The 22,693-nt window shown below is 31.1% G+C and overlaps 3 protein-coding genes across 5 annotated transcripts; all 3 read right to left on the bottom strand.

Annotated features, from left to right (window-relative positions):
* Positions 1–974: 974 nt before the first annotated feature.
* On the bottom strand, positions 975–4,356 carry LOC127256988 (probable serine/threonine-protein kinase PBL21). Of its 2 annotated transcripts, none has more exons than XM_051283235.1 (7): positions 3,909–4,356; positions 3,339–3,714; positions 3,201–3,254; positions 2,931–3,106; positions 2,637–2,826; positions 2,088–2,479; positions 975–1,365 (listed from the first exon to the last, which is right to left on the bottom strand). In XM_051283235.1, exons 2-7 carry the CDS (start codon positions 3,418–3,420, stop codon positions 1,087–1,089), a joined length of 1,173 nt encoding a protein of 390 aa, XP_051139192.1. In that variant the 5' UTR covers positions 3,421–3,714; positions 3,909–4,356; the 3' UTR covers positions 975–1,086. The 2 variants fall into 2 exon arrangements, with proteins under 2 accessions (XP_051139192.1, XP_051139191.1); XM_051283234.1 differs by having other exon boundaries at positions 3,972–4,356.
* A 3,243-nt stretch (positions 4,357–7,599) lies between these two features.
* Positions 7,600–11,638, bottom strand: LOC127256986 (uncharacterized). Of its 2 annotated transcripts, none has more exons than XM_051283230.1 (9): positions 11,207–11,638; positions 10,414–10,456; positions 10,238–10,307; positions 10,034–10,079; positions 9,847–9,945; positions 9,463–9,531; positions 9,036–9,387; positions 8,807–8,958; positions 7,600–8,733 (listed from the first exon to the last, which is right to left on the bottom strand). In XM_051283230.1, the coding sequence occupies exons 1-9, from the start codon at positions 11,447–11,449 to the stop codon at positions 7,816–7,818; spliced, it is 1,992 nt and encodes a 663-aa protein (XP_051139187.1). In that variant the 5' UTR covers positions 11,450–11,638; the 3' UTR covers positions 7,600–7,815. The 2 variants fall into 2 exon arrangements, with proteins under 2 accessions (XP_051139187.1, XP_051139188.1); XM_051283231.1 differs by having other exon boundaries at positions 10,432–10,456.
* Positions 11,639–12,536: 898 nt separating this feature from the next.
* On the bottom strand, positions 12,537–14,777 carry LOC127256990 (HMG1/2-like protein). The gene is made up of 8 exons (XM_051283237.1): positions 14,623–14,777; positions 14,472–14,518; positions 13,731–13,823; positions 13,571–13,628; positions 13,446–13,490; positions 13,051–13,131; positions 12,892–12,969; positions 12,537–12,795 (listed from the first exon to the last, which is right to left on the bottom strand). Exons 2-8 carry the CDS (start codon positions 14,516–14,518, stop codon positions 12,778–12,780), a joined length of 420 nt encoding a protein of 139 aa, XP_051139194.1. The 5' UTR covers positions 14,623–14,777; the 3' UTR covers positions 12,537–12,777.
* Positions 14,778–22,693: the final 7,916 nt, after the last annotated feature.

Raw genomic sequence — 22,693 nt, 5'->3', positions numbered from 1 at the left:
TATTATTTTTTTAGTTGTCATAAAAATATTTATTTTTATTTTTTGTTAAGTAAATATGCTATTTTTTGTACTTTTCTATTCTATTTTTTTTCTTTTTACTAATTTTTATCAAAATATATACTCAATCAAATTGATATAAATTTTTTTTTTTTTTTTTAATGATGTGGGAACCCAAAAATGAATATAAGTTTTGATGATGCAGAATATGTATAACTGTGTATAATTTGAGTACAAGTGATGAAAAAGAATAATAACTCATATGTGAATGAGGTAAGACCAACAATAAAAGAAAACTCGTGTCTGTGATTGAGTAATAGAGAAGGTAAATTATTTTTTTAGTCTTCTAATTAGCCTATTTATCAATTTTAGTCAAGTAATTGTAATTTATCGTAAATTAGTTTCTAAAAAAATTTTACATTTTAGTTCTCCAGCGCCAGAGAAACCGACATCTGGCCGACACATAAATTTAAAAAAAAATAGAAAATTTATTTATTTTCTTTTTCAAAAAAATAAAAAAAATTAAAATTAAAATCGATATGTTCGCCAAGTATCACTAACTAACCTGGCGAACACGTATTCTCCAGCAAATCACTTTGATGACATCTTTGGTGCCTTAGGACTAAAAGAAAAAAAGAAAAGAAAAAAAAAAAAGAAAAAAAATCACTTACATGACAAAAAAGTAACCGTATTAGAAATAGAGGTATGGGAATAAAATAAATATATATAAGATTTAAATAATAATAATGCGATGCATGTACTCAATAAAAGAAAAGCCAGAATATTTAACGTCGCCAAAAAACAATCGAAGAAACGAATGTGCTTAAAAAATAATAATAATAATAATAATAATAATAAAAAAAAAAAAAAAAAAGATTACCTATGTTATGTATATCTTCAAAAACCAAAAAAAAAAAAAAAAGTGTGCAATTTCAAAGGACCCAAGAAAATTTGTTCGACAGTAAAAACTTTCAAAGGCTTACCTTACCCGATTCTTGAAATGTATATGGAAATCTCTCCTTTGTACAAAATAGAAGTATCAGCAGCAGCATCTGATCGACAGCTCCATGAGTAATCAATTTGCAAGCTTCAATTACCGTCGATTTCGACGTCGAGATGGGTCTGTGACGACGACGTCCGCGAGTGAGATCTTCTCCTGTGGTGGTCCTGAGACTCCTCCGCCTGTGAAGCCAAGTATTCAAGCGCCATGACGACGTCGCTGATCATGGGACGGAAGCTCGCCTGTTCCTGAAGACACATCGCCGCTATCGCAATCGCGTGGTGCAGACTCCGCACCGAGTAGTGTCCTTCCAGCCGAGGATCCAACATCTGGACAAACTTCCTACGGTCCTTCAGAAAAGGACGCGACTGCAACCAAAATTTCAATTTCGAAACATTAGAACGCGAGAAAGAAGCTCGAGATTCGACCACATTTTCTAGAACTGTCATTTTGATTCCAAATTTCAATTTTGAAATATAACCACGCAAGAAGAAGCTCAAGATTCGACCACATTTTCTAGAAATGTCATTTTGATTCCAAATTTCAATTTCGAAATATAACTATGCGGGGAGAAGCTCAAGATTAGACCCCATTTTCTAGCAATGCCATTTTGATTCCAAATTTCAATTTCGAAACATAAAGAAGCTCAAGATTCAACCACATTTTCTAGAAGAAGCTCAAGATTCGACCACATTTTCTAGCAATGTCATTTTGATTCCAAATTTCAATTTTGAAATATAACTACGCGGGAAGAAGCTCAAGATTAGACCCCATTTTCTAGCAATGTCATTTTGATTCCAAATTTCAATTTCGAAACATAACTAAGCGAGAAGAAGCTCAAGATTCAACCACATTTTCTAGAAGAAGCTCAAGATTCGAACCCATTTTCTAGAAATGTCATTTTGATTCCAAATTTCAATTTCAAAATATAACTACGCGAGAAAGAAGCTCAAGATTTGACCCCATTTTCTAGAAATGTCATTTTGATTCCAAATTTCAATTTCAAAATATAACTACCCAAGAAGAAGCAAAAGATTCGACCCCATTTTCTAAAAATGTCATTTTAATTTTGGATTCACATAGAACGTACCCATGCGACGAGATTCTGCTCTCCCGGTGCCTTACTGGTGTCAATGGCTTGGCGTCCGGTGATCAGCTCCAACAGAACCACGCCAAAGCTGTAGATGTCGGACTTGAGGGTCAGTTTGCCGCTCATGGCGTATTCGGGAGCGCAGTATCCGTAAGTTCCCATCACTCGGGTCGAGACATGAGTGTTGTCCCCAACAGGTCCTAACTTGGCGAGCCCGAAATCAGACAGCTTCACATTGAAGTCGTTGTCTAGCAAAATGTTCGAAGACTTGAGATCGCGGTAAATGACCGGGGGATTTGCTTTGCAGTGAAGATGTTCGAGGCCTCGGGCAGCGCCGGCAGCAATCTTCAGCCGCGTGCTCCAACTCAATGCCTTCTTGTTCGACCCCAAATCTGAAAGGAAAAAGAAAAATTGCTCGGATTGATTTTTCAATCCCTTCTACAAAGATGTCGCCGTTTAATTTCTAATGATATTTGCTTAAATAGAGTAATCAAAGAGAAAATATGAACATCGTAGTAGTTAGGTTCAACAAATTTGACGAGAGATTACCGAATAGATGATTCTCCAAGCTGCCCATCGGCATATACTCGTAAACGAGGAGCCTCTGATCTCCCTCGGCGCAATAACCAACGAACGGGACAAGGTTAGGATGGTGCAGCAAACTCAGCATAAGAACCTCCATTATGAATTCTTGATGCCCTTGATGTCCCTCGAGATTCAGCTGTTTCACCGCAACAACCTGATCGGAAAGGCAATCGATAATCTACATCATAAATCAAATTTAAAGGGCAGATATATATATATATATAATCTCTGATTTTTTTGATGAAATGTAGTGTTCACCAATCCGGATCCGAGTCGACCTCTGTAAACGCTACCAAAACCACCTTCGCCGATGAGATTAGCCTCCTTGAAATTCTGCGTTACCGTCGCAAGTTCCTTGAATGTGAAGCTTTGCGCAATCTTCCCCTTCGGCGAATTTCTTTCCGCCCTCTCCGACCCTCCCTTCCTCAGCTTTGCTACATAACCAAAAATGAAGTAAAATGAAAAACAGAGATTAAACACGTCGCCGGAGATCAAAAGGATTGAATATTTTCCTTACTCATCACTTACCTCTCTTACTTGCATTCGATTTCTTATTTGCATTCGACTTTGGCTTCCTACCGTCTGACACATTCGATCAAAAAATCAAATAAAAACACAAATATCATCGATAGGAGCCATCAAACATAGGTAAAATCGAAAAGGGACCTGAAACATGACTGGATCTTGGATCAATATCTTCGTCGCAATCCCGAACATCCTTCCTCCGCAATCGAAAACAGCAAGCCATGTCTTAACCCTTACCTTCCTCTTCAAAGAATTTATTTCAACCCCAAAAACTTTGATCTCCAAATCAAACCCCTACCAAATTCAACTCAACAATCCCAAATCCAACACATACTTTACAAATTACAAGAACAAAGAATCGATCACGATAAATACAACAACAACAAAACAGAGATTCAACTGCTAAACGAGCCAACAGTTAAGCATTCCTTCTCCCTCACTCCAGACAGCAATGAAACAATTCCTTGTTAAACCAACAATCCAACAGTCAATCCAACACGCAACTCCACCCACAGATCTGAATTCAAAAAATCAATACAATCACAAAAACGTAAAAGCAATGTGTATATATATATATGTACATACACACAAATAACTCTTAACTCTGTGCAGTGTACAAATGCTGAAAAAAAAAGCGCGTCATTCTAAGAACGAGAAAAAATTATACAAAAAATCCCCAAACCCTAAAACATTGAGAAATCCTCAACTCACAAGAACATCACCGATTTTTGTTTTTATTTGGTGAATCCACGGCAACGTAACGGTAATTGGTACCTGGTTGTTCTCCGTTGCTGGTCGCGAATTTGAAATCTTTTTCCTTCTCATGAGCTGTTGAGTGCGTGTAATCTGTGGGCCTCGGGAGGGGAAAGCAGAGCAATTAAAAGCATTTGCGCGTCGCTCTCATTCACAGCTAGCAATAGCTAGTAGCATCTTCAACCGCATTTCACTCACTCACTCTTGGATTTGGATTCGGCTAATAATCAATCGATTGATTACTCACTGACTCATTCATTCGCAATCCATTCGCCTTCCTTCGTGGTTTTGGGGTAAGTAGGTAGGTAAGTAAGTGATAAACACTAATGGTGATGATATCAAGAAAATCGATTATCGGTAATGATGCTCCATTTTTGGTTAATTTTTCTTGAAAAACAATCGTCTTATTAATGGCGGACTGGATTTGGAAAAGGTGGCGTTCACACTAAACACTTGCTTGCTTCCACATGGGGATTTGTGTGAGGGATTATTTTATTTGTGGGTCAATCTATTATTTTCTGAATTAGATTTTGGGGTCACTTTATAACTTTTTTATTTCTGCGGGGCTCGGCTTTAATTGGGGAATCCAAGAATTTTATTCGGCTCTTATTTTATAAGGGAAGTGAGTTTATTTAGTAAAGGAATTTTATTCCACTGTTCACTTATTTAAAGATTTTATTTTTGTGTGTTAATTTTATATACAAATCAATATTATTTAATTTTTGTTATTTTTAATAAAAATATACTTTCTCTATTCATAATGTGCAATGTTTGGTTTGGTTTTTGATACAGAAAAAATTATAATAAATTATTTTTTAATTTATAAATATGGTAGAATATGAATATTGTACGAGTAATTTTTATGGTAAACTATATATTAAAATATTATTTTAAGCAAAATTTTAAATTCAAATCAATGGGTTTGTTTTTGTTGTTATTTGAAATTAATTTGAAATAAAATATTAATTAAAATTTTTGTTTAAATAATATTTTGATATAATATTTTGTATAAATAAAAATATTATATTTTTTAAAGATACGGTGAATATTATTGATTTGAATCGAAAATGGTAACAAAAACACAAACAAACAACTCTTTTAGTTCTTCTCTTTCTAAACAGGTTTGTTTGTTTATTTAAACCATATAATGTTTGGAAAATTATTTTGATATTTTATTACAAAAAACTAAAAAGAAACAACTCTCATTATTTTATTTGACTATGCAAACTTTTTAAAAATAAAAAATAAAAAATTGTCAGACAAATTTCATATTTGAAATTTTAAATAAGAATTGGAGGATTTGTTTGAATGGAAGTTTGAAGTTTGGTAATAATAATTATTAAATAAATAAAACAAAAATGTATCCAATCTATTTTTGAATAGTATTAAAAAAAAAAAAGCAATATATATATATTAACCTAATATATATAATAGATATTTTATTCATATAAAAAATTAAAAATTTAATGCAAAATATTATTTTTTTATTTGTACGATATTTTATATTTAACATAAAAAATATATTTTAAAAATCGAAAATAAGAACATTCTTTGTTTGACTAATGTTTTAGAAAAAATAAAATAAAATCACAGTATTATATTACAAATTAGCATGTTTTCAATTTTTATTTCTTTTTATTGTACAACTAAACTATTATTGTTACCTTAAAATTATTTTTCAAACAAACAAAATAATAAAATCAAACTTTAAGAAATATTCAAAAGCTAAGCATACAATAATTTGTTTGGTTTTAACAAATTGTGAAGGTGATTTGAGTTTTAATTTAATTAATATTTTGAGATGAAGTTATATAATAGAAATAATAGTATTTTATTGAAAACTCCGGGATAATTCATAATATTTTTATTTTTTAAAAAAATAAACTAACAAACATACCCTATATTATGTGTTTGTTTGTTAGATTTTGGTTTATGTTATTTATTACTCCCTCTTGTAAAATTATGTAGTTTTGATTTGACACATAATTAAGAAATAATACTTTTAAATATTAAAATTGAGTAGGTAAATAATAAAACAGACTATTATAAAAAAATAAAAAATAAAAAAGTATTAAATAATTGATAGGAAAATAGTGACAAATTGATTATTATTTGTTTAAGTAAGAATAATAAAATCATAGATGAATAAAGTTGTTTATTGTGCACAAATTCGGTGAAAAAAAAAAAGAATAATAATAATAATATAATTTTGGTGGATGAAAGAAGTATTTTTTGAAAAAAAAAATCAAATCAAATGGTTGTTTTGGAGTTTTGTAATAAATCAAAAAATAATAGTATTTTATATTAGTTAGTGAAAATATGTAAAAATAATTTACTTTTTTGCCTTTGACTTTATATATAAAATAATTATATGTGTAATGATATGTTTGTAATTAATTTAAATCGTGTATAATTATTTAATTTAAAATAAAAAAATTAATACTTCGAGATGAGACAAACGAAAATGATAAAAATAGTATTTTGAAGTGAGACGAAGAGAATATCTATTTATTTATATCATATCAAATAATTTAAATTTAATAGTATTATCAATTCCAAATCCAATCTACACTAATAGTCAATGCCATAGAGGTCTTTACACTACTATTTTTTTCAAATGATACAAATCGTGACGAATCTAGTGCTAAAAAATGATTTTTCAAGATTAAGATGATGATGAGCTTCTGGTGAAGTTGGGCGAGATAGTGTAGCAAAAGGAGGAGGAGACGATGAGGGTGGCGGCGGCCTTAGGAATTGTCTTATTAATCATCAAAATAAAATATTGCAATACAAAACAAACTCAATAAACTCAAATGACAGTGGTGGAGACGGCATAAAATACCAATTTATTTCTTTCAAGATGATACTATTATTTTTTATTCATCTTGAAGCAACATTATAAAATATATATATATATATATATAATAGAAGAACAAACAAAAATAGCCATAAATAATAGCCTGAATAGAGGCGGTGAAAATATAGCGGAGTAAGAGGCGACCGATACAAATACTCCTATTAATTTGAATTTTACCAATATATTCTAAATAAGGTTGTAAATTAATCGAATAATTTTGTTCGATTCACTATTTGCTTCGAAATTTTTACATTCGTATTCTTTATAATTCGAATAAAAATATTTAATTTGATTTAAATATGAATCAAATACAAATAGAAATTTTAATATTCGATTTGCTATTTCCAAATTAATCTAAAGTACTTGCTTCATTTTATAAAAATATTAGCCCCCAATAAGGAATATATATATATATATACACGTATATATAGAACCAAGAAGAAAGCAATCTAGAATGATTTAGGTTGAGCTACCGTTTTCATTTGATGTTAAAATAATGATTGATGAAATATTTTGTGAAAAAACAAAGAAAATTCAAATAATAAAAATTTAGAGTTTGGAGTGAAAAAGAAACAAACCTAAAGCAATAATATTTTATACTATAATATACTAATTGTTAAATTACCATAAGCCAAAAGCAAAAAAACATAAGATTCAACTTACTAATTTTTCAAAAATTAAAACCAAAAAAATGAAATAAAATCACCTAACTGACCAGACTCATAGTTCAATGTGATATAATTTCAATTAGAAAGAGATAATTTCCCAACCTAAATAACATTCATACATAAATACCCCAATCAAGAATGCCTTTTTTTTCTTTTTTAATAAATCCTAGAGAGTTAAAACAATAACCTCATTCCTGTGGATGATGCTACAAATTTTTGGGTTACAAAAAGATTATTTTTTTAAAAATGATTTACTGCTACTATTAATAATAATCATGCTATAATGCAGTATGTAGTCAGTAAGTAAGTGTATCTTTCTGACCTTAATTTCCATATTTTTCTAGAGCTGCAATGCTAAATCTGGCTGGTGAGATGATGGCGACGCTCCTCCGCCGCCGCCGCCGCCTGCTGCAACCGGAATTCCGATAATATTCATGTTCTCCGGCAAAGAAGAAATGTTAGCGCCGCCGCCGGCGCTACTGCCACTGCCATTGCCGCCGCCCCATTGCTGCTGTTGTTGTTGTTGCTGTTGCAGCAATAGTAGATTCCAATGTAAGCCTCCTATAGCTCCTGCTGAATAATCTTCACCATTGCATTCTGCTGCTGATTTTCCTCTTTCTTGCATTCGAATCATTCCGTCATCGTCGTTGTCGTCATCGTTGTTGTTGTTATATCCACCGACTACTCTTTCTTTCGAATTTCCAAACTCGCAAGAATAATTCTGCTCGTGGCGCTGAGGGTTCGAATGATATTGATGATGGCTCTGGCTCGAAGACGAACAAGGGTTGTGCTGATCCTTTCTTGATATGAGGAGTGGTTCGGAATCTTGAGCTGTTGCCATGGCAGAAGTAGATGTGAAACCGTTTCGCTGAGGCACTGCAGGTTTCTGCTGAATCGAGAATGGAGCCGTGGTTCTCCACGAAGAACTTGGATCATGCTGGCTTTTGAGTTTCCCTGCAGCTTCTGTCATTCCTTCCATGGCGAGACCATGTGCAACAACAGCTGAGCTTAAATCAGAAGTCGAGGGCGTCACAGGCTTGTTTTGATTACCATTGCCATCGCCAGCAGAGCTGTTTGACGAAAATGAAAATGGCTGCGAAGGTGCTGGATCGTCGCCCACCCATCCAGGACCGAATTGTACGCCAGGAGGTAAGATTTGCTCTAGTTTCTTCGATACAATTTTCCAAGCTACGGGTCCAAGTCCCGCTCCATATCTAGCCAGGCTTCTTGCGTAAGAAAGGGGATCTTGAAGACCGACCTGTAAGTTTGAAAGGGTAGAGTGTAATGAAGTTAAAATGCAACTTAATATTGTAGTTTCTTAGGATACTTACGGGCACTAATCTAGGCGCATCTCCGGAAGAGATAGCAAGAATGGATGAATTAATGGCAGGTGTGGTGTGTACAGGCGTGTACGTATCACGCTTAGTTTCATCCACCGTGAACTGTTTTTTACCGTATTTCATATCAGCCCTTAAAATGGAAGCTGCAAGTTATGAACAAAGCATCAGTGAAAAGAATCTGTAAGGTTAACGAGATCAGTGAGGATTTTACAAATCCCACCTGGAAATTCGTCGTTCCAGCCACCTGAGTTTTGAGAGTTGTTCTCGCCATTTCTTGACTGATAAGGGAAGAAGTAATGATCGCCTGATCGAAACCTATTTACTGCCGGTGCTTTTCTTAGGTTATAAGTGTTCGAACCAGAACCAGTGGCTTTGTCTTCTCCAACGGGAGGAGTTACATCCGATGAAAGCTCAGGGCGAATACTGTTTGCTGGGGAGCTTTCTGGTTTCTTTGAGTTTTTGTTGCTCGGGGGTCTGCCTCTCCGGACAACTTTGAGCTGTGGTTCGCCATTTTTGCCTTCATTCTTCAGATTTTCGAAATCTTTCTTTGCAAGTTCTTGAATGGATCGTGCCTAATGGAAGCTGGTGTTACAAAGAGAAGACAAAAACAAGGAAAGAGAGCAGGGATGACTATTCTGCGCGCAGACCTGCCTATAGAAGACGGTGTTTGCAGCATTGTATGTCATGGCATTCGAACAAAGTAAATCCACATCAGCCTGGACAGATAGGGAAGAAAAATGTAAGAATCCACACGAAAAACTTCAAACTCAACAATACGTAAAACACTATAAAGACTGATTCGACCGGATGTTTATCACAGTTAATGAGTTACCGCCATGGTCGTGTCATAATTTCAAATGATTAAAACCTAATCCATATTACACCATCCCTTCAAGTCATCAGCAATAAATATATATACACACGATGAAGAGAACAGAATTTCCGACACACATACACACGCCTGAGGTTCCATAAGTCATTTTCAATCATTCAACCAGAATCGAACGAGAGACAGAAACAAATAAACCAACCTCCAATTCTTCCAAGCATTTATAAGCTCTGCCATCAATATTCTTCCTTATAGTCCCAAAATCCATAGGTTTCTCCACATAATCTAAATAATCAGGGAGCTGAAAGCAAATCAGCCGTACAACCACTGTCGATAATAAAAAGAAATATTCCATCATCATCATCACCAAACAAGGATTATGGGATCACCTCATTGAGATCCACAGGCTGAGAAAATACTCCATGAGTGTCCTTCCTGCACCAACATACATACAAAAACCAAATACACAACAACAATCAAACTCCACAACACCCAAAAATAGAACAACAGTCCAACAAGGAATCATTTCTATAAATTATATATATAATTTAAAATAAAATTAAGCCGGAAGAGGTGGACAAGAAAACACATACTTTTGAAGCCTGTCAAGAATGAAGACCAGCAACTTTTTGTCTGGCAAAGGTGTTGTGGGACCAGTCTCCCCTGCCAACACAAAAATTAATTGAAAAACACCCAAAATCAGATCAAACTGGATATAACCCCATCAAAGAGTACAAGTCTTCTTCAGTTAAGGGGTGTGATGTTGAACCATGTAGAAGAGGTGTACCCGTCGCTTTCGAAGCAATTTTCTCCTGCAATACATCAATAACCATTACTAATAATAACACCAAATAAAAACTGTTCACTCAAAAACTGCATAAAAATATATAAACACATCAAAGAATGAAGACAGGCCCCAGTTAAACAGCAGGAGTTAATGAACAAAATCAACAACTGCTACTGCAGCAAGAATAATTTATCGACTCGCATAAAGGACAAATCTGAGGCTTTCTCAAGGCAAGCAGCAACACTTTCCAAATAATTAAAAAACTATATGTGGCTCCACCAGAAATGATAGAAACACAGATCCATAGGAAGAAACAAGTACAACCAAAGAATGTAAAGACTGGAGAGGCGTAAACTAATTTATGATGATGCAAAACCGAAGAAGATCTATTACGGGCCAAGAATGTTAAGAAAGAAATAGTCCTATTTTATTGCTTGAACATAATCATCATATAGATATGGAGTTGACTGAGTCAAGTCACACCACCGCTCCTATCCAATCCAGATCCTTCACAAGTCCGAGGATTTACCCCCAAACACGAAAAGTAAATAAATTTCTTTTTCCGCGCGAAAACCCAGAAGCTCTTCAAATCACATCACCATAAAGAGTTTCCAAACTTTCACACAAAAGGGGGGAAAATTGCCAAAAATTGGGTAACGGACAGCGAAGTTTCGATTCGGTTGAATTCCATTTGAAATGAAAAGAGAAGGAAAAAGTCGAGTAGGATTTATGAGAATCGATGCAAAATTAGGCGGGGGATAGCGAAAGAGGAGACCTGAGGGGAAGCAGAGTCGTCAGATCCGGCATCAACGGCATTGATCTTGCGCTTCTTCGCATTTATCTGGTTATCCTCCGAGTCGGAAGGGGAGGCGGAAGGCCTGCTACTGTGATCGACTTGAGGGAGGCGGACGACCAATTTGAGCTTCTTCTCCTTGCGGTCGTCGTCGTCGTTGTCGGAATAATTAGGGTTGGGGATTGGGCTTTTGGGGGGACGACCCTTCCTCTTCTTAGGCTTCATGGTCCCCGCCGCAATTGCTCCTTCCTGTTGTTGCAGAACTCAACTGCACTCTGCTCGATTACGTCTCGCAGGGTTGGATTGGATTGGAGGCAAAGGGAAGAAGGGGAAGAAGAACAGCGACAACAAGGAAGATGAAGGAGGAGGAGAAGAAAGGAAAAGGACCCTTTGTTCTTTTTCTTTAAATTATAAATTGGCCCCTTTATTTATTTATTTATTCTTTTGGTTTATTTACTTTTTATTGGTTTTTCTTTTTTTTTCTTTACTGCAGGAGGGATACAAGTACAACCGATAACAGCTTCGGTAATAAATAAGACAAAATCAAGGGCTGGTTTGCGTCAGGCGACACGTGTACGGTAGAGATGGATTGTTTTTAAAAATTGAATTTATTGAACACGTTTCTGAAATTTAAAAATATCTACGCTGTTACAGATACATATACTATATGTTATAGTTATTGGTGTATTGGGCCGTACACAGAATAATTAGAAGGCCCACTATCCAATGTGGCAAATATGGGCCCAATAGAATACACATACCTACTTTTGGTGCTAAAGCATTGGTCCAACATAGAGAGAGAGAGAGAGAGAGAGAGAGAGAGAGAGAGAGAGAGAGAGAGAGAGAGAGAGGGCCTTTCTGAAAATGTTACGTGATTCATTCAATTAAATTAAAATGGAAAAAAGAAAAGAAAAAACAAAAACAGGGGGGGGGGGAGGATAAAGGGAACCTCCCACCCTCAATTTTCATGTGATGAATGCAAAAATGAATCAAGTTATTGACCAATGGAAGAAAAGAAGATTACAAGTAACTAAAGTAAAGCAAGAAAATGATGATTATGAAGAAGATGATAACACCACTCATTTTCAGCATTTAGAAACGACTTGTTTGAATTCTTACCTAATTGTCACCCAGTCAATGAAATTTCAGATACCAAGTAATGCACATTGTGAGATCATAAAGCTTACCACACAATACATACATATGTACACATACACACATATATATATATATATATATATACCTTCAAGCAATGCAATCCCCCCTCCGGACGGAAACTTTCGGCAGGACATCGAATAAAAAGCAACGGTACTAAAGGAGTTCAACGCTCGGGTCGAGCTATTGTATATCAGAAAAAGCTAAATCTTGATGCATCAGAAGTTATTCATAGTTTTGACAAGAGGTATAAAAGCTAAATCCCATATTACAAAATAAGTTCCCAGGTAAATAAAGCATAGGATACGATATACAATGTCAAACTCGAGAAAAGCTATAAAATATAATGTCATCAAGTATTGCAGCAGATAACCATCTCCAGGTGCAGGGTGGTGTGTCTAATCATCGTCTTCCTCCTGCATCGAAATGGGAAAGAAGAGTTGTCACAAAGATGATCGATCACAAGCATTACTACAAGGTATAGAATTAAGTGGGGGCGTAAATCAACTCACCCCACTGCTTCCATCATCGTCCTCATCATTAACCTCTGATTTCGACTTGTCAGACTCCTCATCACCATCGTCTCCAGCCTATCAGAATCCGGCAATTGAAAGATAAGATGACTATGAAAATTCACTTATTCTGTAAAAATAGGAGCTGTCGATTATTACCAATTTTCTGTTGTATGCCTCCATCTTGCGTTCATACTCTGCCTTGCGCTTCTCTGCCGTTTCCACAAAGGGAGCTTTGTCCTATTTACCACAAAACTCATTTCATTAGATGACTTTAATATATATATATATAAAGTGGAATAGATTTCCTAACCCAGAAGCTTAAGGTATCTATGAATGGAGGGTTGGCTCCAATTTTCCTTTCTTCCCTCGGAAAAACATTACAGCAAACATCTATTTTTCATTTTCTATTTTACATCAAAAATTTATTTTTCATTAAAAAATATTCTATCTATATCACATCAAGCACATATTTCATTCAAATTTTTACTATTCCCATCGCCACATCCAAACACGTTCCCACGGTTTCTAGAATATAATAATACAAAATTTACCTCCTCGGTCATTGACTTCCACTCCTCACCACCAGCTTTGCCAACCTGCATTAACCCCAACAAGCATGTCCAATATCTTAAACCTAGTTCAAGAGAAAAATCAAATAAAAATGAAGGCTACTCACAGCAGCAACAGATTTGTTGCTGGGGTGCTTTTCCTTGAATTGCTTCCTGAACCCCTCCCTGCAAACATCAAACGCTTAGAACCCACAAAATCAAATTGATGAATCGTTACAAATAAACAAGAAGACGAATAGATGACAAACAACGCCAACGTCAGCATACATGAAAACAAAGAAAGCACTTGGTGGCCTCTTTGGCTTGTTCGGGTCCTTTGCGGCTTTTTTCTCCTTCTTTGTCTGCTTCTTCACAGCAAGCCTAGAATATTCACCACATGCTTTGTTCAAAGTTCATACATTAAGGCCAATAATAGGCATAGAAGTATAAAATGCAAAACAGCCTAACAAAACTAAAACAATTGATTCTATTTTGTTCCTCTAATGAAAAACATACAAGATAGATATGAAAAGAATAAGAAGGAAGGCAGGCAGGCAGGCAAAAAGAGATCCTAAACCAACTATTATCTAAAAGTTAAATTCTCCAGTAAGGGTAAGCTAAATAAAAATAGGATTGATGCCTAACTCCATAAATAAGTCAGTAAAAGCTGTGTGTCAAACTCTAGAGGAAAATAAAAGTCACATTAAAACAGTATCAAAAAGTAAGCAATGACAAACGGGTAATTACCAAAAAATAACTTTCACGAACATGTGAAGTTGAACGCAAAGAGAGTAGAAAAATAATGCAAACAGATCTTGCCCTGAGTCGTTCAAGTGATTCAAACACTAAATCGATTGAAATTCATAGCAATCACTCCAAAAAATTATATATATATCTACACAATAATGGATCAACACCGTTTGAAAATCTTAAGCTTGCCAGACAAATTATGCCCTCGGATTAACTTCCAAAAGTCGAAAACAAACACAATCGGTTAACAGACGCAATAAGAAGAAAAACATCTGAGACCTGCTATCGGCTTTCCTCGAATCAGTTTTCGACTTTCCTCCTTTCATCTGAAACAATATAAGGCAAATAATCTCAGGGTAAATATACAAACCTAATTGCGAAAATAAACAAATAAACGATTGAAAAAAAAAAGGAATCCGGCGAAACCAACCTCAAACGCGAAAGGTGGATTGGAATTAAAGCAAACGCTACTCTGAACGTTCCTTGTTGTTCTTCCTTTGCTTCTCCTCTCTTTCGGCTACGAGCGTTAAGAGAATCGAATAGGCGTTGGTCGACGACGAATGGAGTCGAAATTTTGAAATTTGTGCTTGTAAATTGGGGATCGCATTATTTGGGCCTAAATAAAGAATTGGATTCAAACGGGCCCAATAACTCTACTTTGTATTATTAGCCCGACTGTATTTTATTAGTATTTTAATAGTAATTTAATTAATTAATTATAATTGATTTTTCTTTTAGATATATATATTACTCCCTCCCTCCCACCATTCACAACAAACTATACAATTTTTTTATTTTGGTCCCTACATAACAAATTATTCTTTTTTTTTTAAATAATTGTACTATTTACTTAACATTACATGACGTATTTATTTTTGTCATTTCCATATTAAAATTTTATTTGTATGGATATTTTTTTGAATTTTTAATAATATTTAATAATATCACTTGTTTAACCAAAACATCACATTATATATCAAATTTAATACTATTTTTAAAATTTTTCGAAAATATAAAATTGTTAGAACTTCTATCTATCAACAGAAGCTTTTTTTTTTTGACATGTCAAAAAAAATAATACAATACTAGAGTACTATTTTCAAATTGAAAAAACAGGCGTCTGATCATCTGGGGAACAAGCATATTGTAGAAGAGACATTCCCTAGGCTGTTTTTTTCTTCTTTTCATAATTTTTTGGCATGTTGTGTCAGAAACAAATTTATTTTTTTAGTTTGATCTTTTTACCATTGAGAATGAATTGAAATTTTTTAGGATAGTCTGTTGTGTCATATACAAATTTGTTTATTAGTTTGATTTTTTTAACCATTGAGAATGAATTGAAGATTTTTTAGGTTGGTCTATTGTGTTACAAACAATTTTTTTTTTCAATTTGATTTTTTTTAACCATTGAGAATGAATTGAAGATTTTGAAGATAATCTGTTGTGTGATAAACATGTTTATTTTTATTTAGTTTGATGTTTTAAACTATTGAAAATGAATTGAAGAGTTCGAGGATGTAATTTAAAAGAGCTTGGACAAATAAGATATAGAAATTTTTGTAAGACTTAACCATTGTATTTGCTCTTATATGTCGATTGCATTGTTGATTATATAAACTATTTATGTCCGATCGAATTATATAAATTCTTATCAAGTCAATAGTTTTTATATTAATTGTATAAGTCAAGCATACATATTTTGACTGTCAATTCTATTGAAAATTATAAAAATATGTATTTATTTTACCTCAACAAAATCCCTTCAATCCCCTCGACGGAACAATACTAACACCGCTACTTCATGGAATTTTATTGCGTCATCCATGGACTACATACATCTAGCTAGCATGCACAAGAAATTCGATATTTTCCTATACTTTCCATCACACTTTAATGTGTCCTGTTTGGGATTTAAAGTTTTTGTTGGAACGAATTTTGAATTATAATAATTGTATAATATAATATAAATAAGTATTTTTTTGATATTTTAAATATAAAATTAATTTTTAATATAATATAAATTATAAAAAATAGATATTTAATTTGATATTTTTAAAAAAAAAAACGTTAATGAATAATAAAAATTTCAGAAAAAAAATTGATAAAAGAACACATCCAAATAAACTATGCATCGTTAGAGTGTAAACAATTTCTTTTTGTTTCTAATAAGATTTTTTTTTTGCATAGATATTTTTTTAACTTTTAACAATATTTAATAATATCTTTTATTTAACCAAAAGTATATTTCCAATTTATTACTATTTTTAAAATTTTCAAAACTATAAAATTATTAGAACTTCTATCTAAACCAACCCTTATACCCGTGGAATCAACAGAAGCTTTTTTTATCTGTCTAAAAAAATGATACATTAATACTATTTTCCAGTATGAAAAACAGACGTCTGACATCGGGGGAACAAGCTTGTTGCATAAAAAAGTATTCCCCATGCCGCTTTTTTCTTCTGCCCCTATTTTTTAGTCTGTTGTGTCAGAAACAATTTTGTTTTTTTAGTTTGATTATTTGAAGCATTGGAAATGAATTGAAGATTTTTAGGATAAAATTTTACTCAAACTTGGACAAATAAGATATAAAAGCTTTTTTAAGACTTAACCATTGTATTTGCTCGTATACGTCGATTGCATTGTTGATTATATAACTATTTATGTCCGATGAATTATATAAATTCTTATCAAGTCAATAGTTTTCATATTAATTGTATAAGTCAAGCATACATATTTTTACTGTCAATTCCATTTAAAATGATAAAAATATCTATTTTTTTACCTCAACAAAACCCCTTCAACTCCCTCGGCGGAACAACGCTAACCCCGCCACTTCATGGAATATTACTGCGCCATCCATGGATTACATACATCTAGTTAGCATGCACAAGAAATTTGATTTATTGCTTCTCATATTTCCCATCACACTTTAACATGTGTTTGTTTGGGATTTAAATTTTTTGTTGGGACTTTAATAGCAAGATTTTGAATTAAAATGATTATATCATATATGATATAAATAAGTATTTATGTGATATTTTAAATATAAATAAATTATAAAAAATAGATATTTAATTTGATATTAAAAAAATAATAATAATAATTTTTTTAAAAAAAAATTGATAAAAGAACACATCCAAATGCATCGTTAGAGTGTAAACAATTCCTTGTGTGTTTCTAATAAGCTTTTTTGCATAGATATTTATTTAACTTTTAATAATATCTTTTATTTAATCAAAACATCATGGTATATATCCAATTTATTACTATTTTTAAAAAATTTTAAAACTATAAAATTATTAGAACTTCTATTTAAACCAACCCGTGGAATCAACATAAGTTTTTTTACATCTCTAAAAAAAATGATACAATAATACTATTTTTCAGGTTGAAAAACAAACGTCTGATGTCAGGGAACAAACTTGCTGCAAAAAAAGCCTTAGTCACACTGCTTTCTTCTTCTTCTGCCCCTATTTTTTAGTCTGTTGTGTCAGAAACATACTTGTTTTTTTAGTTTGATTATTTTAACCATTGGGAATGAATTAAAAATTTTGAGGATGGTTTTTTGTGTCAGAAATAGGTTTGTTTTTTAATTTGATTTTTTTAACCATTGAAAATGAATAGAAAATTTTGAAGATAAAATTTTACCCAAACTTGGACAAATAAGATATAGAAGCTTTTTTAAGACTTAACCATTGTATTTGCTCTTATGCGTCGATTGCATTGTTGATTACATAAACTATTTATATCCGATCGAATTATATAAATTCTTATCAAGTCAATAATCTTCATATTAATTGTATAAGTCAACATACATATTTTTACCGTCAATTCTATTTAAAAATGATAAAAATATCTAAATTTTTTCACCTCAACAGAACTGCTTTTAACCCCCATCGATAGAACAACGCTAACCCTGCCACACCTCATGAAATATTAATGCACCATCCATGGATTACATACATCTAATTAGCATGCACAAGAAATTTGATATCTTCTCGTACTTTCCATCACACTTTAATGTATGTTCCTTGGGATTTAAATTTTTTGTTGAGACGTTAATAGTAAGATTTTTGAATTAAAATAATTATATAATATGATATATTTAAGTATTTATGTGATATTTTAAATTTAAATTAATTTTTAATATATTATAAATTATAGGAAATATATGTTTAATTTGATATTTTAAAAGAAAAAAATTAATGAATAATAAAAATTTCAAAAATAAACTGATAACAAAACACATCCATATAAATCCGTGCATCATTAGAGTGTAATATTTCTTGTTTGTTTCTAATAAGATTTTATTTGCATACATATTTTTTGAACTTTTAACAAGATTTCATAATATCTTTTGTTTAACCAATACATTACAGTATATATATCCAATTTATTATTATTTTTAAAAAATTATAAAATTATTAGAATTTTTGTCTCTAAACGAACCTTCTACCTATGGAATCAACATAAACTTTTTTTGACATGTCTAAAAAAAAATGATATAATACTATTTTTCAGGTTGAAAAGCAGACATCTGACGTCTGGGAACACAAACTTGTTGCAGAAGAAGCCTTCCCCAGGCTGTTTTCTTCTTCCTCCTTATATTTTAGTCTGATGTGTCAGAAACAATTTTATTTTTTGGTTTGATTAATTTACCTATTGAAAATGAATTGAAGATTTTGAAGATAAAATTTTACTTTGAATTTGAACAAATAAGATATAGAAGTTCTTTTAGGACTTAACCATTGTATTTGCCCTTTTATATAAGATTGCATTGTTAATTATATAAATTTTTATAAAGTCAATAGTTTTTATATCAATTGTATAAGTCAAAATACATATTTTTACTCTCAATTCTATTTAAAATGATAAAAATACTTGATTTTTTTTTTGTTTAACTTCAACAAAACCCCTTCAACCTCCTCGACGGAGCAACCGTAACCCCGCCACTTCATGGAATATTACTGCGCCATCCATGGATTACATACATTTAGCTAGCATGCACAAGAAATTCGCTATCTTCCAATACTTTCCATCACACTTTAATGTGCGTTGTTTGGGATTTAAATTTTTTTGTTGGAACTTTAATAATAAGAGTTCTGAATTAAAATAATTGTATAATATAAGTATTTATATGATATTTTAAATATAAAATTAATTTTTTAGTATAATATAAATTTTTTTAAAAATAAATATTTAATTTAATATTTTTTTAAAAAAAATTAATGAATAATAAAAATTTCAAAAAATATTAATAAAAGAACACATCCAAATAAACTATGCATAATTAGAGTGTAAACAATTTCTTATTTGTTTCTAATAAGATTTTATTTGCATAGATATTTTTTGAACTTTTAACAATATTTTTAATAATGTATTTTGTTTAACCAAAACATCATGGTATATATCCAATTTATTATTATTTTTTAAAAAAATTAAAACTATAAAATTATTATAATTTCTATCTAAACCAACTCTGTGGAATAAACTGAAGTTTTTTTTTTCACATATCTAATAAAAATGATACAATAATTATTTTCTAAATTGAAAAACAGACGTGACCGTTTGGGGAACAAGCTTGTTGCAGAAAAAGCCTTCCCCAGGCTGCTTTCTTCTTCTGCCCTTATTTTTTAGTTTTTGGAAACATGTTTTTTTTTTAATTTAATTTTTTTAACAATTGAGAATGAATTGAAGATTTTGAGGATGGTTTGTTCTGTCAATTTCGTTTATAATAAACCTTAACAAAAACCCCTTCAAAATTTCTGGACGAACAATCCTAGCTCCCCCGCTTTATGGAATATTGTTGCGTCATCCATGGATTAAGTACATCCAGCTAGAATGCACAAGAAACTTGATATCTTCAACACTTCCCATCACAATTTAATATGTGTTGTTTGTTATTTAAATTTTTTGTTGGGATTTTAATAGTAAAAATTTTGAATTTAAATAATTATATAATATAATATAAATAAGTATTTATCTGATAGTATTTTGAATATAAAATTAATTTTTAAGATAATACAAATTATAAAAAATAGATGTGTTTGATTTTGATATTTTTAAAGAAAAAAAATTAATGAAGAATAAAAATTTCAAAAAATATTGATAAAAGAACACATCCAAATAAACTATGCATCAGATTGTAAACAATTTCTTGTTTGTTTCTAATAAGATTTTATTTGCTTAGATATTTTTAAAACTTTTAATAATATTTAATTTAATATCTTTTGTTTAATCAAAACACCATGGTATATATCCAATTTATTACTATTTTTAAAATTTTCAAGACTATAAAATTATTATAACTTCCATCTAAACCAACCCTTGTACCCGGGGAATCAACAAAAGTTTTTTTTTTTTTTTTACATGTCTAAAAAAAATGATACAGTAATTATTTTCTAAAATTAAAAAAAAGAAGTCTGACGTCTGAGGAACAAGCTTGTTGAAGAAAAGTCTTCCCAAGCTGCTGTCTTCTTCTGTCCCTATTTTTTAATCTGTTGTGTTAGAAACAGAGATTTGTTTTTTTAAATTTGATTTTTGTAACCATTGAGAATGAATTGAAGATCTTGATGATTGTCTGCTGTTAGAAACAAGTTTGTTTTTTTTTAATTTGATTTTTTTAACCATTGAGAATAAATTGAAAATTTTGAGGATAAAAATTTTACCTGAACTTGGACAAATAAGATATAGAAGTTTTTTTTAAGACTTAACTATTGTATTTTCTCTTATACGATTGCCCATTAAAACTCCTCGATAGAACAACCCTAACCCCACCACTTCATGAAATATTACTGCGCCATCCATGGGTTACATACATCTAGCTAGCATGCACAAGAAATTCGATATCTTCCAATACTTCCCATCACACTTGAATCTGTGTTGTATGAGATTTAAATTTTTTTTTGGGACTTTTAATAGTAAGGGTTTTAAATTAAAATAATTGTATAATATAACATAAATAAGTATTTTGTGATAGTATTTTAAATACTCCACATGTCCCTCATAAATTGTCCACATTTTCCATTTTCGTCCGCTGCAACGTAATTTGTCATTTTTTTTTCAAATAAAATTATATATTTTAATTTTTATACATTATAATTTTTTTAATCTTAATTATATTATTTAGTTATTTAATCTTAATCTACAATTATTTTATTATATCATAATTATTTTTAAATTTACTTCTTAATTACTTACTAATTATACTTTATCTAAATTCTCGTGTTAACGTGGACAATTTATCCGAGATAGAGAGAGTATAAAATTAATTTTTAGTATAATAAAAATCATAAAAAATAGATGTTTGATTTGATATTTTTAAAAGAAAAAAAATTAATGAAAAATAAAAATTTCAAAAAACATTGATAAAAGAACACATCCGAATAAACTATGTATGAGTGTAAACAATTTCTTGTTGGTTTTTATTAAGATTTTATTTGCATAGATATATTTTGATCTTTTAACAATATTTAATAATATATTTTGTTTTACCAAAACATCATGGTATATATCCAATTTATTATTATTTTAAAAAATATTAAAAAATAAAAAATTTTTAAAACTTCGATTTAAACCAACCCTTATACCCGCGTAATCAACAAAAGCTTTTTTTTTACATGTCTAAAAAATGATACAATAATTATTTTTCAGGTTGAAAAACAGACGTCTGACATCTGAATAACAAGCTTATTGGACAGAAAGTATTTCACAGGATGCTTTGTTCTTCTATCCTCTATTATTTAGTCTATTGTGTCAAAAACATGTTTGATTTTTTAACTAGTGAGAATGAATTGAAGATTTTGAAAATGGTTTGTTGTGTTAGAAACATATTTGGTTTTTTAATTTGATTTTTTTAACTATTCAAAATGAATTGAAGATTTCGAGGATAAAATTTTACCCGAGCTTGGACAAATAAGATATAGAAGTTTTTTTATGACTTAACCATTGTATTTGCTCTTATATGTCAATTGCATTGTTAATTACATAATTATTTATATCCGATTGAATTATATAAATTCTTATCAAAACAATATTTTTTATATTAATTGTATAAATCAACAATACATATTTTTACTCTCAATTTCATTTAATAGTATCTTTTGTTTAACCAAAACATTATGGTATATATCCAATTTATCACTATTTTAAAAAATTTTCAAAACTATAAAATTATTAGAACTTCTATCTAAATCAACCCTTATACCCGTGGAATCAACGAGAGGTTTTTTTTTTTTTGACAAGACTAAAAAAATGATACAATAATTATTTTCTATATTGAAAAACAGACATATGAGAAACAAGCTTGTTGAAAAAAAAACCTTTCCCAAGCTACTTTCTTCTTCTACCCCTAATTTTTTTTAATATATTTTGCCAAAAACAAATTTATTGTTTAATTTTACTTTTTAACCATTAATAATGAATTAAAAATTTTGATGATGGTCTGCTGTTAGAAACAAATTTATTTTTTCAATTTGATTTTTAAACCATTGAGAATA

Source organism: Andrographis paniculata, unplaced genomic scaffold (assembly GCF_009805555.1).
Source record: "Andrographis paniculata isolate CXL003 unplaced genomic scaffold, ASM980555v1 Contig57END, whole genome shotgun sequence".
Taxonomy (NCBI): domain Eukaryota; kingdom Viridiplantae; phylum Streptophyta; class Magnoliopsida; order Lamiales; family Acanthaceae; genus Andrographis; species Andrographis paniculata.
The sequence above is the reverse complement of the archived record's forward strand: the minus strand, read 5'-3'. Positions and strand labels throughout refer to the sequence as shown.